The 15,844-nt window shown below is 38.8% G+C and overlaps 1 protein-coding gene across 1 annotated transcript; it reads left to right on the plus strand.

The window, feature by feature from the left end:
- The first annotated feature begins 24 nt into the window (after nucleotides 1-24).
- VBP1 (VHL binding protein 1) lies at nucleotides 25-14,851 on the plus strand. Its single transcript, XM_067548206.1, has 6 exons — nucleotides 25-131; nucleotides 5,346-5,470; nucleotides 7,672-7,738; nucleotides 8,183-8,281; nucleotides 12,127-12,265; nucleotides 13,587-14,851. The coding sequence occupies exons 1-6, from the start codon at nucleotides 39-41 to the stop codon at nucleotides 13,655-13,657; spliced, it is 594 nt and encodes a 197-aa protein (XP_067404307.1). The 5' UTR covers nucleotides 25-38; the 3' UTR covers nucleotides 13,658-14,851.
- The last annotated feature ends 993 nt before the right edge of the window (nucleotides 14,852-15,844 follow it).

Genomic DNA, 15,844 nt, shown 5'->3' on the forward strand with positions numbered 1-15,844 from the left:
CGTACGTACAGGCACGCACGTACCGTCGGTTCCCCAAGATGGCGGCGGCCACCAGTGGAGCGATGGGTTGCAGCGAGGCGCCCGCGAGCGGAAAGCGGGGCCACCTGGGCATCCCCGAGGCCGTGTTCGTGGTGAGCGGCGCTGCCGGCGCTGGGTCCGCCGGGGGGCAGCGGGCAGCGCCGGGCCGGCGGCCGCGTCAGGGAGAGGGGCCCGCTGCCGGCGCCCCGGAGAGGGGGTGGGAAGGGGGCACCTGGCCCATCTGCGGCTCCTGGCAGGGGGCCCTGTCCGGGCCCGCGCTGCCCCTTGACCCGTACTTCCCCTGGGTGAGGGGGTTCCTTTGCGCTGGAGATCTGGGGGCGGGAGGGGCTTAGCGACGGGCAGGGAGACTGTAGCGTGCGGTGCCGGTTGTCCCTGCTTAGTCTTGAGCGGAGGGGGCGGGAGGGAGGCCGGCCGGCCCGGGTCACCTGGCTCCGGTCTGCTCTGACCGCTTGCTGGGCTGGACTGCGGTGACTCCCGTCCGCAGGCGTTGGGCTCCCTAGGGGCCCGGGGGATGGTCCCCGGGGATGCAGTTCTGAATGCAGCGCTAGTGCATGTCCTCTGTCGGTCTGTCCCGGGATCGGAGAGTGATGACATTTGTGGCGGATGTGAGTGTGCGGTTAGGGAACGGGTCGGACTCCGAAGTCTCAGGGGTTTTTTTTTGTGTCATGTTCTGTGATTTCCTACAGGTTAAACGGAGTAGAGTTTTTCTTGTACTACACAACTTACTTTATGGGATCCCTGGTTAGCTTATTGTCATCTGCATCCAAAGATGTGAAATGCTCTGCCTTTATCTAAAACCTTGTTTTCCTAAAGGTGTTTTGGTATCTCCAGAGCGCTTGGGAAAACTGGTGTTACACTGTACAGAGAAATTCTTTTGACTCTAAGGTGGTGATCTACCTCTTTTCCTTTCAAAAATTAAATAGCATCACACATCTTTGAAATCAAGTGTTCTTTTTTGCTATATTGAATTTCTTTCAAAAGTTTGAGGGGGAAAAATAAATCTGTACTTTAACTGACTTGCCTTGATGACAGAGTTTAGACTGAAAACCGACATGAACATGAGTTATTTAGTTTGGTCAGTGCACTAAAGCACTTGTAAAGGGAACTCGGTCTTTAAAAAAGGAAAAGTGAGTTAGAAAAACCATAATGGAAAGACTGGATATTGTATAATGTGATATTATAGGGAAAACCTTCATAAATCCCCAGTCCTTTTAGGATCAAAGGAGTTGCATTAATGGATCAAAGTAACGGACAGTCTAGTCTGGTGTCTAGTCTTCAAAAATGGTCAATACTAAATGCTTCACAGAAATTGCTAGAATGTATTCATTTGGGAAGCTTCTTGTCAGTTAATACTTGATTTGTGACCCAAGCATGATGGTTTATATTTCTCATAACTATTCAAATCCTGTGTAATTTTACTATGGATGTTCTTTGTATCCATACGAATGGCTAATCTTTTTTGAAGCCTACGACTCTGTTTGTTTGATATTGTGGCAAAAAGATCCACATGCATATTTTATTTGTAAGTTTTAAATTCACCCTTCAGATTAATTGGCTGTCCCTTCATTCTTGTATTATGAGAAACTTTGTTTATTAATAGGAGTGCCTGAATGATTTTCTCCACCATTCATTAAATTAAGTCATGTTCCTTCTTATTCACATCACCTCTAAAATAAGCAGTGAGCTTTTTTCCGTCTCTCCTCGTATAGAAGTCTTCCCTTGCTCTAATAATTTTCATTACTCCTTCTATTTCTGATACATATTATCTTGTGGTGTGGGCATAACTGAACACAGTGGGCAGGATTTTCAGAGGTGACTTTAGGTGTTCAATTTGACACTCCTTAAGTGTGATCTGATTTTCAGAAAGCACTGAGCACCTTCTCTTAGATGTGTGACAAGTTGAGCATACATTTTCACTCAGTGCTTTAGAAATTGTTGGCTATTATACAAGGGGAGGTTGTTCCTCAATTTGTATAAAGGCAATAACATTTTAGAAATATTTCACAATTCAGTTCTTTCTATAGCTTATCGCTTTGTTTGGTTTTTTGACTGCTACTGCACACTAAGTAGAAGTTTATATTGAGCTCTCAGTGATGACATCTAGAACTGTTCTTGAGTACTGTAATTAATTTAGAACCCATAAAGTGTATACGTATTTTAAATTATTTTTCCCATGTTACTGCCTTGCATTTTCTAGCAATGAATTTCATCTGCCATTGTCTGTCCAACTGCCTAGCATTTAGGAAGAGACACACTTTCAAGATTAACAGAGGTGTTTTCTAGACCTAAGGAAGAGCTCTGTGAACCTCAAAAACTTGTCCATTCCACCAACCAGAAGTTGGTCCAATAAAAAGATATTATCTCGCCTACTTTGTATTTCTCAAAGTTTAAATAATGTCATTTGAAAATCTTAAATCATCTCGCTCTTTCTCTTCTCCCCCATTCCAGATTCATAATGAATATATGAAACATCCCAGTATTGATCCTTCGGGTTTATCTCACTATAAATATTTTGCTATGTTAAAAATTTACCATTTATTTTCTACTCCCTTTCTTTTTTGTCTCTTCAATGCATTTTTAGGGTTTTTAGGCTCTTAGAGATGTAGATAAGTGTATAGTGGGATTTTCAAAAGTACCTATGCACCAAACTCCCAATGATTTCATTAGTCACTTTCTAATGTATGACAGAATGGACTCTATGCCATGATTACTTAGTTTAGGTTCCCTTAATCCTTTCTAATTTTTGGTGAGGGATTTTGTCAAAGTCTTTGAAAGTCCAGATTCATTATATTCATCAGTTCTTTCCCCCAGTATTTTGTTGTTTTACAAGAGAACTCTGGGAGACTGAAGAATCACAATTTTCCCTTACAGAAGCCAGGCTGGTCTCACTATTAGGTCATGTGAATTTAGATGTCTTATAATTCTCTTTCATTATTTCTATCAATTTACTTGGTAGTAAAGTAAGGTACTAACTAGTTTGCAGTATCCAGAATCACTCTTGCATCTTGCTACTGTCTAGTCCTCTGGCATAGTAGCTGATCTTAATGAGACTGCATATTTTGTTGTTAGCTTATCCACTTAATTCTCAAGTTCCTTCAGAACTTCTGAATGAATACTATTGATTCTATTGACTTTTTGCTGTATAATTTGTTCCAGCTCACTCTTTTTTTGACACTTCAGTCTCTGAAAGTGTTTCCTCTTTATTACCTGAAGAGTAGGTCAAGGTAGATATTGCCGTGTAGTCATTTAATTCTTTGGTTCTGTTTTGACTGTTAGCTTTGTTTGCCAAATCAAAAGTAGTGATAAATTTCTAATCTTAGTAAAACCTAATGTTTCTCAGAGTGGAGAACTGACCTTTTCACATATACCTACAGAACAGCTCCTACTTAGTGTCATGCTACAGTACTTGGAAATTGATATTAACTTGGTACAGAAGGGATCTGGAGATATTTTTCCAAGTGGAATGAGGTGTCAAGTCTAACTGTATTACAAGTAGTTTTTAATGATGATCCATTGTGGGGAAGTGGCGGCCATCTCGCATCTTTCATGTTTTATGACTATTCTTATTGTGAATTCTTCTGCTAATGATATTCATGAAGTGCCTTGAAATTATTGATGCATCTAAGGTGTGTGGCAGTCCCTCTCATGTAGGCAACAAATCCTCTGATGTGTAGGTTGATTGAAAAGTATTGATGAAGGTGTTGGTGACTTTGTACACTATTGAGGCTGTTGTATATGAATCCATGTCTAAGAAGAGATTTGATTCAGTATGGAGTATGTCATTCCTGTCCAATGGGTATGTTGGAAATGGATGATAAAGGCACACATTTGTTTACTTGACTGCATGTATAACACCTCATTAATTAAAAGACCATTGGAAAACCAAATTTTGACAAAGTAGTAGATTGTTTGTTTGAAAACTGCAAAAGTGATAATCAATCATATTTTGTCATCTGCATGTGGAGAAGATAATGGCTTTAGTGAGCTGCTGAAATTCCCAAGTGTAAGTAAAACTAAGAATTAGCACTGTTTAATGCAGCCCAATGAATTGAGTGCTACAGCTGGAATCTCTTTGTAAGCGATTCACCTAAGAAAGCTGCTTTTGAAGTCTGTTGTGGGTTTGGTGAACCAGTTTTAAAGTTGGTCCTAATACACTTTTGCACACTCTCCTCAAGAGGCAGGAATGTGTTTTCCTAGTTAAGGAATTAGTCTGGGAAAATGAAGTTTTTGTGATTATATATCATATATATATATATATATATATATATATATGGAGCCTCTCATCCAGAAGGTGCTGCATAAATAGCATCTCTAAAATGCAGTCTCTTGACTCCAAGTCTAATGGCCTGTTCACTAGACTTTGCTGCCTTCTGATACATGATCTCCAATGTGAACTCCTCCTACTTTAGATGAAACTTGGAATTCACATTTGATTGTTACCCAAATAGGCTCTCAGCATAGAACTAAATGCACAATGAGTCTCACTAGCCCATGGGGATTCATGCTGTCAGTGGCATAGTCAACTATAACAAAACCAACCAGTCATCTGCCTATTTAAATAAATATCACTGCAATAAAGCACCATTTAACATAGTCTATATTAATGGAAATGGTTTTTTTCTTGTATGAAATTAGTAAAGAATGGAAGCCTCTAACTATAAAAGAGTGCATTGAGAAAGGGCCATTGTTTTTTGTCATCTAGCAAGTTATATGTAATAAATGAATGCTGTCAAACCCAATAGCTTGTGAATGAACTGTAACCATATTTCTTTAACATGTATCTCACTACTTTTCTGACAAAATATTCAACAAGAAATGTAAAAGTACTGGCCCTAGACAGATTAATTAATTGTATTGCAAAAGTTCTTAGAAGTCCCAAAAAAGGATCATGACCCCTTTGTTCTAGGCACTGTATTTACATGGTCCCTGTCCAAAAAAGCTTAAAATCTGACTAGCCAAAGGATGTGAAAACGAAGTATGATTCGTCTTTTAGATGGAGAAACTGAAATTCAAAGAAGTTAGGCGATACTACACTTTGAATAGAAAATAAGATATAGTTTAATGTTACCTGTGGCTGAAACTGTAAGACATACAATACAAACAACTCTAGCATTGTGAAATATCTGTACATGATCTAGGTTCTAGGCAAGCAAAGATGTGACTGATGTGCCATGGGAAAATAAGGATTGAAGATATAAAATCATTTTTAGTGCAAAATAACTTTTGTCTGCTTAATCTTTCTGATCACATAATTAGATCTTGAGTTTCTATAAAATTATTTATTTTTTAAAATCTTTTTCTTACAGGAAGATGTAGATTCTTTTATGAAACAGCCTGGAAATGAGACTGCAGATGTAGTACTTAAGAAGCTGGATGAACAATATCAGAAGTATAAATTTATGGAACTTAACCTTGCTCAGAAGAAAAGGAGGTGAGTTACAATTTTTGCAAGGTTTGGAAATTGAAAATAGGACTTAAAAAAAGGTTATATTTTATTAAATATTTCCAACTGCCTTAAGAAGTGACAAAGTGTTAGCAATGCCAATAATGCAGTACATTTAGAAAGGTGCAACTCCACTTTTGATCAGTATTGTCAGTACACCTTAGCTTATAGCATGATAAACTTTAAAGCCAGAAGGGACTACTGTGACTGTCTAGTCTGACCGCCTACCTACCACATGTCATAGAACTTCACATCAAGCCTGTAACTATTTTTACTTTGTTTTATATAAAAACAAAAATAAACATAGAATAAAACAAAGCATATATAAATACATGCACAAGATGGAAAGAGTATAAACATAAAACAGCATAAACAATAAAATTCAGCATTTACTGTTTGCGAAACCTGACGGTGAGGGGGGACAAAAAAAACACACACATGCAGAGGCCATACAAGGCATCAGTTATTAAAGTGATTAAATAGAAGTATGCAATATTTTCAGGTATAACCACGCATCCTCATTTTTTCCAAGAGTTTCTATTGCAGTCATTTTCCCCGTTTATTCAATAGTAGGGAGCTCACTAAGCCAGTCTGTGTATGAGGGAGGAATTTCAGATTTCCATTTTTTCCAAATAACTTTTGTGGCCACTAAAATAGTTACTGCAATCCATTTCTTAATGTTAATTGGTAATATCAACTCATCCAGCACCCTTAAAATTCATAAGTTTGGAGAAAGAAAGATAGCATCACTTAGATTTTGAGAGCAGTGAATATGTTGTTCCAGAACACCTGTATTTTTGACAGGTATAGAGGATGTGTGAAAGCCTATAACTTCTGCTTGAGCAAGATAATATCTTTTAGAAAGACATCCAGTCTTCATTTAAAGACTTGCAAACTTTTTGGTGTTGCTGAATGAAATAAGCTCCCTGGGGTCTGGGAATTGCTTCAGGGCAGCCTGCCTGCTTGGCTGCCCAGTTACTTGTGAACCTAGGGAGCTGCCTGAAATTGAAATGATTGTTGTTAGTTCCACTGCTCCTTGCTACTGAATAGCAGTGTGAAACTGACCGGGCTTCTGTTAATTTTACTCACCTGCTACTTTTAGAGAAAGCTGCAAGCAATAACAGAGGCAGATACTGGGGCTTGCTTTTATTGAAGGGGATCCTTATCTATGAATAATTCCAGTACCTGCCTTTGCAGCCAACCTGGCAAGCTGCTGGGGAGTCTGGGTTGCCAAAGAGGCGGATGCAAGAGCAAGGGAGCTGGCAGTGAACCAGGCAAGTTTCCATCAAAGATTTGTCCAACTTGCCACATTCTCACAGAGCTTTTCAATTTTCATTGAAAAAAGTTTCATTGGAAAATATCTGACCAGCTCTAATTTTAATTCTTTGCTCAGAGTAACATACGCTTGTTCCATCAGAATTTTCCTTATATTCATTGTATTGATTAGAATGTTGGAACATGCCAGGTACACCCAGCCTCCCTAGTTAAGTGTACTTGCTGGATCTCTTGTATATTCAGAAGTGAAGTGCTTGTCTTAACTTCTAGGCCTAATTATGACTTTGTAATTAATGCCTGATTAAAATGGATAAGCCTGTAACTCTGAACTGTTATGATACAGTTTGGGGACAGCAAACGCTGACTTCTTTTTCTGACTTAATATATGCAGTATGGTAGCCTTGTTGATCCCAGGATATTAGAAAGACAAGGTGGCTACGGTAATATTTTATTGGACCTCCTTCTGTCTCTCTTACTGACTTAAAATGTGTAAAATCCACATTATTTTATATAAAGTCCTCTTATTTTTGCTGCATAATTCAACCAATTCTCTGTAGAGAGACCAGAAATGCATTCACTAGTTTCTTCCTATTTGTTTAACAGTATCTGGTTTATAAACATTTAGTATGTGCCTCTTTGGAATTAATATGTATTGCTCTGATCCTTCATTGAGGGGAAAAGTCTATATTAAGCTCTGATGGGACCAGAAGGGAGTAAAATCCATAAACAAGGTGTCTTTTATAGAAAATGTCAGACATTTCAAAAAACTTGCTTTTGTAAGCCTAGAAGCCTTCTAGAATTTGAGTTTCTAATATTTAAAAAAAAAAAAAAAAAAAAAGGTTGGGTTATATAATAGCTAACTGGGAAATCTCTCTGTATGTGCAAAATACTAAATGACGACTGTTTATTCACAGGCTAAAAAGTCAGATTCCTGAAATTAAACAGACATTAGACATTTTAAAATATATGCAGAAGAAAAAGGTAAACTATTTTGATTATATAATGGGGTATGAATAAATAAAGCTAACAACTTTTCCACACTAGCAGAAAACATTTCAATAAATGTTTGGTGAGAGCGCTTAATTTGCCTTTAAGAAATATAGTGGAATTATTCTTAAGGCATGAGACTTTCTGAAAGCTAGTAAAGAAAGTTAACATTCACACTGTAAACTTCACTTTTAGTATCTGCTAATGATGCACGAAGCTTGGGCTCCATAGACTGTTGTTAGTCTTCATAGCCATTTCTAATTTGTGTCTAAAACCACCTTCTCATAACATGCTTTAGTGAGTCTTGGGATTTTTAACTTCTATTGTTAAGTAAAACTTTACAGTAGTCCCCCAGATATTACTAAAAAAACCAGAAAAATATTGTCTTAACCATTTGCAATGCAAATAGCACCTTCAAGTTCTGTGATCTATTTTAAGGAATCCACAAACCCAATGGAGACCAGGTTTTTATTGGCAGATAACCTCTACTGTAAAGCTTCAGTTCCTCCTACGGATAAAGTCTGTTTGTGGTTGGGGGTAAGTGACTACAGAATTCCTCTAAAATACTCTTTAAATAATTAAATCTGTAGTTTCATAAGATTATTTCTTTAACTCTACTGCTTACATACAACAAGGCAAAATTCTGTGCAATCAGTGAGTTTAATGGAGTTGCATGAAGTATTAGGAAGTTAATTACCTGGTGTAATCTCTAAAAGTGTAATTATGGTCAAAACTAGAAACACAACACATTTAGGTGGTAAGGTTCATGTACCAGCCTCCAGTGGGAGTTCAGTGCAAAAAGGTCTTCAGAATCTAGGACCTCCTATTCCATGGACAAGTAACTTGCATAATTATAGTCTTAATTTACAAGACAAAACACAGCTAAGAAAATACTGTAAACTCAGTACAATAAATTATGCAGTTATACTCTGAAGAGAGACACTATGGTGTTTATTTTTGAAAAGTAATGTCTGTTTCTTTTCCCATCTTTTCCATTTCTAGTTTATGCCTTTAGCACTTGTAAGCTCTTTGGGGTATGGTCAGGTTTTTTCCCCGTGTTTATACAGCACCTAGCTCAGGAGAAGGTCCTGGTTCATGGCTAGGGCTCATAGGCACTATGGTAATACAAATAAATGCTGCAATAATAGGCATCTTAAAAATACTCGGGAGAACCCTTCAAATTCAACTTTGGGTCTGAAAATCAAACTATTCTTTTTTACTTTTTGCGTCATCAGTAATTAAGATTCTTCAGCTACCCCTGTGCAGCCCCATTGTCTTTGACTTGGCAGAACTTAACCAAGTCCAGGTACAGGGCCAATGGGAAGCACAAGCCAGAATAGATTCCAGCGCTCTCACCTATAGCTGTTGGCTCTGAAGGGGTAACAGGAGTGCTAAATAGTGACACATTTTTTTTTTTGACTAAAGTAAAAAAGGACTTAAAAAAAAAAATCACGAGCTAGAACTGTTGAGGAAGAAGCTGGCATTTTTGTATGACAACTTTTTCTAACCATAACTGTACACTTTCAAATGGCTTTATGTATAATAACCAACAACTGAATAAATTCTGAGCCATGAATATTTTTGATTATGCTTGCAACAGACCATGATGTAGCTGATCTGCAGTTTACATTGATTTTTCTGCTTGCAACAATAAAAATTGTTTTGTCTGTAAAGTAAACCTTACAGGGCAATTTAAACATGTTAGAGCAGGGGTAGTCAATAGGCAGCCAACAGGCCAAATCTAGACTGCCAGGTGCTTTTGAATGGACCCCCAAGTCTTTTTATGTACTTTTATCATGACTGGGGTTTTTTGTTGTTGTTCTCTGAAGTCTGGACCTTGACCAAGAAATTTGGACCTTGCCAAAAAATAATGGACTTACCCCTGTTTTAGGGGCTTCATTTAATCTATTTTGTTCAATGCTCACACTTTTTAACATTTTAATGAGCAGCCATAAATTCCAATTTGGCTTTTCTTTAAGATTAAATTCATTAGCATGATTAATTATAGGTATTTCATTATTGCACTGTAGTTCAGAATACTAGTTCACAACTGCCTTGAGGGCACATGCCCAATAAAACAGTTTGTTTAATAGTTAGATCTGCTAATGTTTTTTATTTGTTTTCTGTATATTTAGCCATATATAGCCTCTTACAATGGAGATACTTCTTGAACAGGATAGTATTTCAAATGAGAGAGGATTTGTCTTGTGTTTTATGTATTTATAGGGCACTTATCAACTTTGTATCTAAACACTGATAACGTGTTAGCTGAGTCAAAGGTTTTAAACAAGGAAGACCTCTAAGTACTTAAGCAGTATCAAGCAGAGTCTGTGTTCATACATTTCCTTATCTGCAAAGATAACTAACTTACCAATGTTTATTTTGAGACCACTAAGTCTGTGAACACCCCATACCAGAACCGAGTCATCTGGTTAGGACAAAAACATTGTCTACACACGGAGGCTACGGCTACACTGATGGCGGCAAAGTTGCTGCCGTCAGATTGATTTCTCTGGATCGACTGAGCAGTCAGTGAAGACCACTCAGTTGATCCAGAAATCGACGTACTAAGACCACCTTCACAAGTGGTGCAGTGCTGTGTCGACGGGAACGTGGTTCCCATCGGCACAGTGCAGTGAAGACGGCGCGCAGAAGAGGAGCAAAGAAGTCGACAGGAGTTATGCAAGTTTTTTGCGTAGCTTGCGTAACTCCCATCGACTGTCACCGAATCCCGGAGGTAAGTGTAGACAGGTCTTAGTTCTATGATGCTCTCTTACTCTTAGATTAATCTGCGCAAAGACACTCGTGTGAAATAAGAGTGTCCAAAGGGGCAGTTAGTGCACACTAGCTATTTTGTGCTTTTTCCTCATGAAGAGAAGCACTTAGTGAGGGCTTGAAGTACCAAAGTTTTGGAAATGTTTAGAATTTCATTCCAACCTGAACATCCTTTATTAAATGTCAACTTTTCTGAAGGATTTCTCCTTGGTTCCCATCACCGTACGAACCTGCCTGCAGAGTTCGTAGAGCTTTGGCTCCATTAAAGCTGTTGCAGACTTTTACGTATGGTGTATTTACATTCATTTAAAACTGTCCAAAATATCTGGCCAGTGTCTTTTGGCATTGAATATATATTGCCATTAACTAGTCTTCACACAAAAATAAGCCTGTCATAAAAAATTACAATCATGCTAACAATGCATTTTATGCGGTTTTTAGGCATGCCTTGACCTTGTTGCCTCATCGTGGCTTACAGCATACGTTGGTTTGTATTGTGCTGTGTACGCTTTGTTTCTAATTGCTTTCTTGAAAAGTTAAGGCTTTCTACATCAACAACGGAAAAAATGAATTACTAATATAGTGCATCCTCAGTCTCCTGTGGGAGTTGTTTACCTGCCATTATGAGTTGCAGCATACACTGGTCCAAACCAATCTTGACAAGGTTTTTCTGTGGAATGTTTGCTTAACTTCGTTTGTTCCTTTCTTTGCCCCACAATCCGCCAAGAATGTATGTTAATGTTGTCTTCCGCTATAAGGTGCCAAACTGCTGTTTGTCTTTGAAAATCACTCCCAAAATTAGTTTAATAGTCTGGAAGATATAACAGAGTTCTTTGTATCTGTAATTCTGTGAAATTCCACTGAATGGTGATGCACCTGACTGATGCTAGTTGCTAATGTGGAATTGTAAGCACTGGGCTCCTAATAAAGAAAATAATGTTGAAAAACAGTACATAACTGTTACTCGGTACAGTATTTTGTCACCGAGAACAAAACTGTTTTGGTGTCTCCAGCACCATCACTTGATATTGTTGGTCTTTCTACATGTGTGGAAGCCCCTTGTTGATGGGAGAACAGCATATTAGAGATGAGATTTGCCCTGCATATGTCAAAATACAATTTTGTCCTAAAGGCCTTAGATGGTTTTGTTCATTTGTTACCTAGGGTATGAGCATTCTGCTGTCGAATCTGGCTGTTTCCAGAAGACTTTATTTAAAATAGTATATTGTTTAACACTTCAAAGATATTTTGGGGAAACTCTTGCTGAGGAAGCCTGCTTCCATTTTGAAAAGAAATGTTACAGTATTTTAATTAAGACAATTCTATGTAATTCTGAAGACATTAAGTCTTGCTTTTGTTTTTTATGGATTGCTGGCCACAAATGCAGCACGTGTCCATTTGTTGCTTAAAATGACATGGGGAGAAATATTTGCAAGCCTTTAGAGGGTCTTTCTTCTCAAATATTGAGGTGATAGAGGCTGCAAACGGAGCCCTGAATTACACTTCCTTTCTGTATACATAGCTTTGGTGTATGTGTGAGTTTGTCTACATAGTAAGTCGAAAACAATCTGAAATGCTTTATTAAAATTAAATGTCTTCTCTCTTAGGCCAATGTGATGCTTGAATATGATATTGATGAAGCCCAGGCACTGTTAGAAAAGAATCTGTCTACAGCCACAAGAAATCTTGATTCTCTAGAGGAAGACCTGGATTTTCTTAGAGATCAGTTCACCACCACAGAAGTTAGTATCCTTTTTGGGGAAAAAACAACCTTCGTTTAAACACTGATACAAATTTTTCTCAACTTTCTATAGATAAATATATTTTTAGAAAGAGAAATGCATTATTCAGCTCCGCTTATTTGCTTTCCCTAACCAGTCTAGTGGCTGGAGGATTAGCAAGTAGCTCTCTCGAATGGTGATGATGGACCTTGTTTCTCAAATTCTGAGCAAGGGAAGGGCCTGTTTAATGCCGCACAGCTAGTCCTTGTTGGAATTCCATCTCTTATTCCATTTTCTCTCTAGTATATGGGCTGCCAATGCAACCTATTGTGATGATCACTGCTGTTCTCAGTCGGTAACTTGAGGACACAGACTAAAACTTGATAGAGTTGATAGCCAATTGGATTTATTGCCACTTCAAAGCAAAACAGCTCCTCACGAGTCTAGATAGAAACATAGAATATTAGAGTGGGAAGGGACCTCAGGAGATCATCTAGTCCAACCCCCTGCTTAAAGCAGGACTAACCTCAGCTAATCATCCCAGCCAGGGCTTTGTCAAGCCACAGCTTAAAAACCTCTAAAGATGGAGATTCCACCAGTTCCCTAGGTAACCCATTCCAGCACTTCACTCTCCTAGTAAAAAACTTTTTCCTAATATCCAACCTAGACCTCCCCCACACAAGTGCTGTTCTTTGGGTTCTCCACCAGCAGAGTGCCTAATTCAACCACCACCTCAGTGCTCTTCAGAGCAAGAAAATCAGTGCTAGACCCATGGTAACTAACATCTCTGGAGAGTCACATTATCAGATTCATCTTGCATTGTGGTTTTGGATTGTCTGCTTCAAACCTGTCTTTAGTAATGAGCACAACTTGTTTACCTAGTTGAAGACTGATACTTTAAATATATATTAGTACCAGTGTGGAGTTATTAGGGTTTCAAATGTTGCCAGTGTTAAAGGACATCCAATGCTGAGTAAAGTCATGAATGGCTGAGATAGATAAACATTGCAACCAATAAGGGGGCAAGTTATAACTGGAAGCAGTTTTAGCTTCTGAAAAAAGGAGGGAAGTAAGTATGAAGGAAGAAATGTATATGCAAAAATAAAATGTAATTGTTAGCATTCTTCTGTGTAGATCCTCTGAAGTGAGGGCTAGTAGTGACCATGTATAGCTGCCCCCATCAGTTGTCAGAATTTCCACAGCATCAAGATTCTGCACTGCAGTCAGCTGTTTTGTTAATCCATTTCTGTGTTGTCTGTCATGAACCAGTGAAACGAGCAAGATTAACTTAGATGGTTCTGCAGTTATCTTTTTACTTTAAAGCATCTTCCTTAACGTATCCTCAGATATGGCTAGAGTTTATAATTGGGATGTAAAGAGAAGAAACAAGGATGACCCTTCCAAAAACAAAGCATAGTTCTACCAATTTTAAATGTGCTTACAATTTCCAAATACTTTTATTTTAAACACCCCCAAAATTCATCCTTAAGAAACTGGGTTAAGTTAATCATTTCAATAAATGATAAAAGATTATAAAATAAATCAATAATAATGGTGACCACCATTTTATTTATTTGTGAACTCAAAATTTGGTTTCATGCATGCTTCATGAAATTATGAATTTGAAAAGATACCACACTGTCCAACAGAGGGCATAGCATTTTTGACCAGCTCAATCTGTTTGTCATAAGTAAATTCTTACCTGAAGGTTGTCTAAAAATGTGAGGTGCATGTATGAAATTGAATGTAGGACATTTTATAAGGTTACTGTAATGTAAGGGTTTACTTTTTTTTCATGTTTGCTGATGTGTTGTATACACTTGATGAGGTTAAAATTTAACTCTGGGGTGGGGAAGACATGCAGCTGATATTTTAGCAAACAGGGAAAATACAGTGAAATTCTGGGTTTCGTGTCTTAGTCGATTACTGCTTTGGCAACATCAACCCACAAGCATTCCCAGAGAGCCATTTTGGATAAACTTGATTTTAATCAAGTTTGGGTTAGTCAACTGATAGCTACTGAATTTTCTGCACTTTACATACAAGAATTCTTGATCTGTCTTCAGAAAAGAACAATGGATTTCATTTAATAAACAGCACAAGCTATGTCAAGACTGCACATTGTCTCATCCCATGCCCCTTTCACACACGTGTGCACACTGTTTATATTTGCAAGTATATAGAACTAGGACATCAAAACGCTAATAGCCTGTAATACAAGAAGAATCCCATTTACAATCCCTTAGACAAAAAGATGATTAGTTCAAATGTCTTAACACTTTTGCAAAGCCTCCTAGAAGGCGAAACCTGTATTAAATATGAATGGTCTGTTTGAGCACAACTTCTGTTGTAAACAGGCTGAGTATATTTTTTTCAGTTCTAATGAAGCCTCACAAGATTGTTGCCTTTACTTCTGCAGTTTCCTCCTTAAAACAAAATGCACACATGGTGGTGAAATTAGTGGTTAGTATTTACACTGCTGAGTGACTGGTAATACAGGTTTTGCTAGAAAATAAATGCAAATGTTAACTGTTCTATCTTCATGTAATAAACAATATACCTGTAAAGTTTTTGTACTTTTATTTCATGATATTAAAATAGTGAAACTCAACACTTGTGGCAAACATCTCTTTTGTGACTCTTTCTTTTCAGTGTAAGGTTACAAGTCTTGCACTTAAATGTGTAACTCTTCAATCCCTTAGAGGAGAGGGTAGAGAAACTTGGTTGAAACAGCAGGCAAAGAAGATTGGCTAGACTGAAGAGTGGAGAGCTGTGTCCAGACAGGAGAAGGTTATTGTAGCCCCAACGATTTGAGGAGTGAGGATGTAGAAGCGATAGATATTAACATTAGAGGCACAAGCTATACTTCAGCAATCGCTCGATTAGGAGTAGTCCACACCAATTCCATGATTTCCAGGTTTGAGACGTGGGGAGAACAGTGCAAGTGTCAGAGGTGGTGGCAGAGATTAAGTGAAAAGTTCAGGGTTTTTCACATTTCAACAAACCATTGGGCCACGTACAAAGAGATGAGGGTAGGTAAGTAAACTGTAATCTTGACAGAAGTGACACTCTAGAGCAGCGGTTCTCAACCGGTGGTACGCGTACCACCGGTGGTACTTACGAGAAGGCTGGGTGGTACGCGAGCCGTACCGCGCCGCCGAATCCACCGCCGGAAGTGCCCTCCCGCCCGCCCTTGCGAAACTTTGCTGCCGAAAATGGGCAAGCGGCGGAAGGGTTCGGCGGCGGGTATTGTTTCCCCCGTGTAAGCCGCCGCAAGTCTCCCTGCTGCCGCGAAACCCCGCCACAAATCCCTCCTGCCGCCGCTGCGAAACCCCGCCGCAGGTCCCCTCCCTTTTTTTCCTGAGTGGTACTCGGGTCGGGTACCGTCAGGTAAAGTGGTACTTGACCTGACTGTACCTGGCCCGAGTGGTACTCGGGGGAAAAAAAGGTTGAGAACCGCTGCTCTAGAGAGTCTAGGTCACTGATGAGACTAGTGAAAATAGATACCAGAGGGCCCACTTCCTTTTTAAAAGAGCACAAAAGTTACATGTGTAGGGCCAGGGTGCCCAGTGTCCTAGTTCCTAACCTTTCTGGGATCAAGACC

The sequence above is a fragment of the Emydura macquarii genome, unplaced genomic scaffold, assembly GCF_026122565.2.
Source record: "Emydura macquarii macquarii isolate MOO-44397 ecotype Brisbane River unplaced genomic scaffold, CSIRO-AGI_Emac_v2 contig_1253, whole genome shotgun sequence".
NCBI lineage: Eukaryota > Metazoa > Chordata > Testudines > Chelidae > Emydura > Emydura macquarii.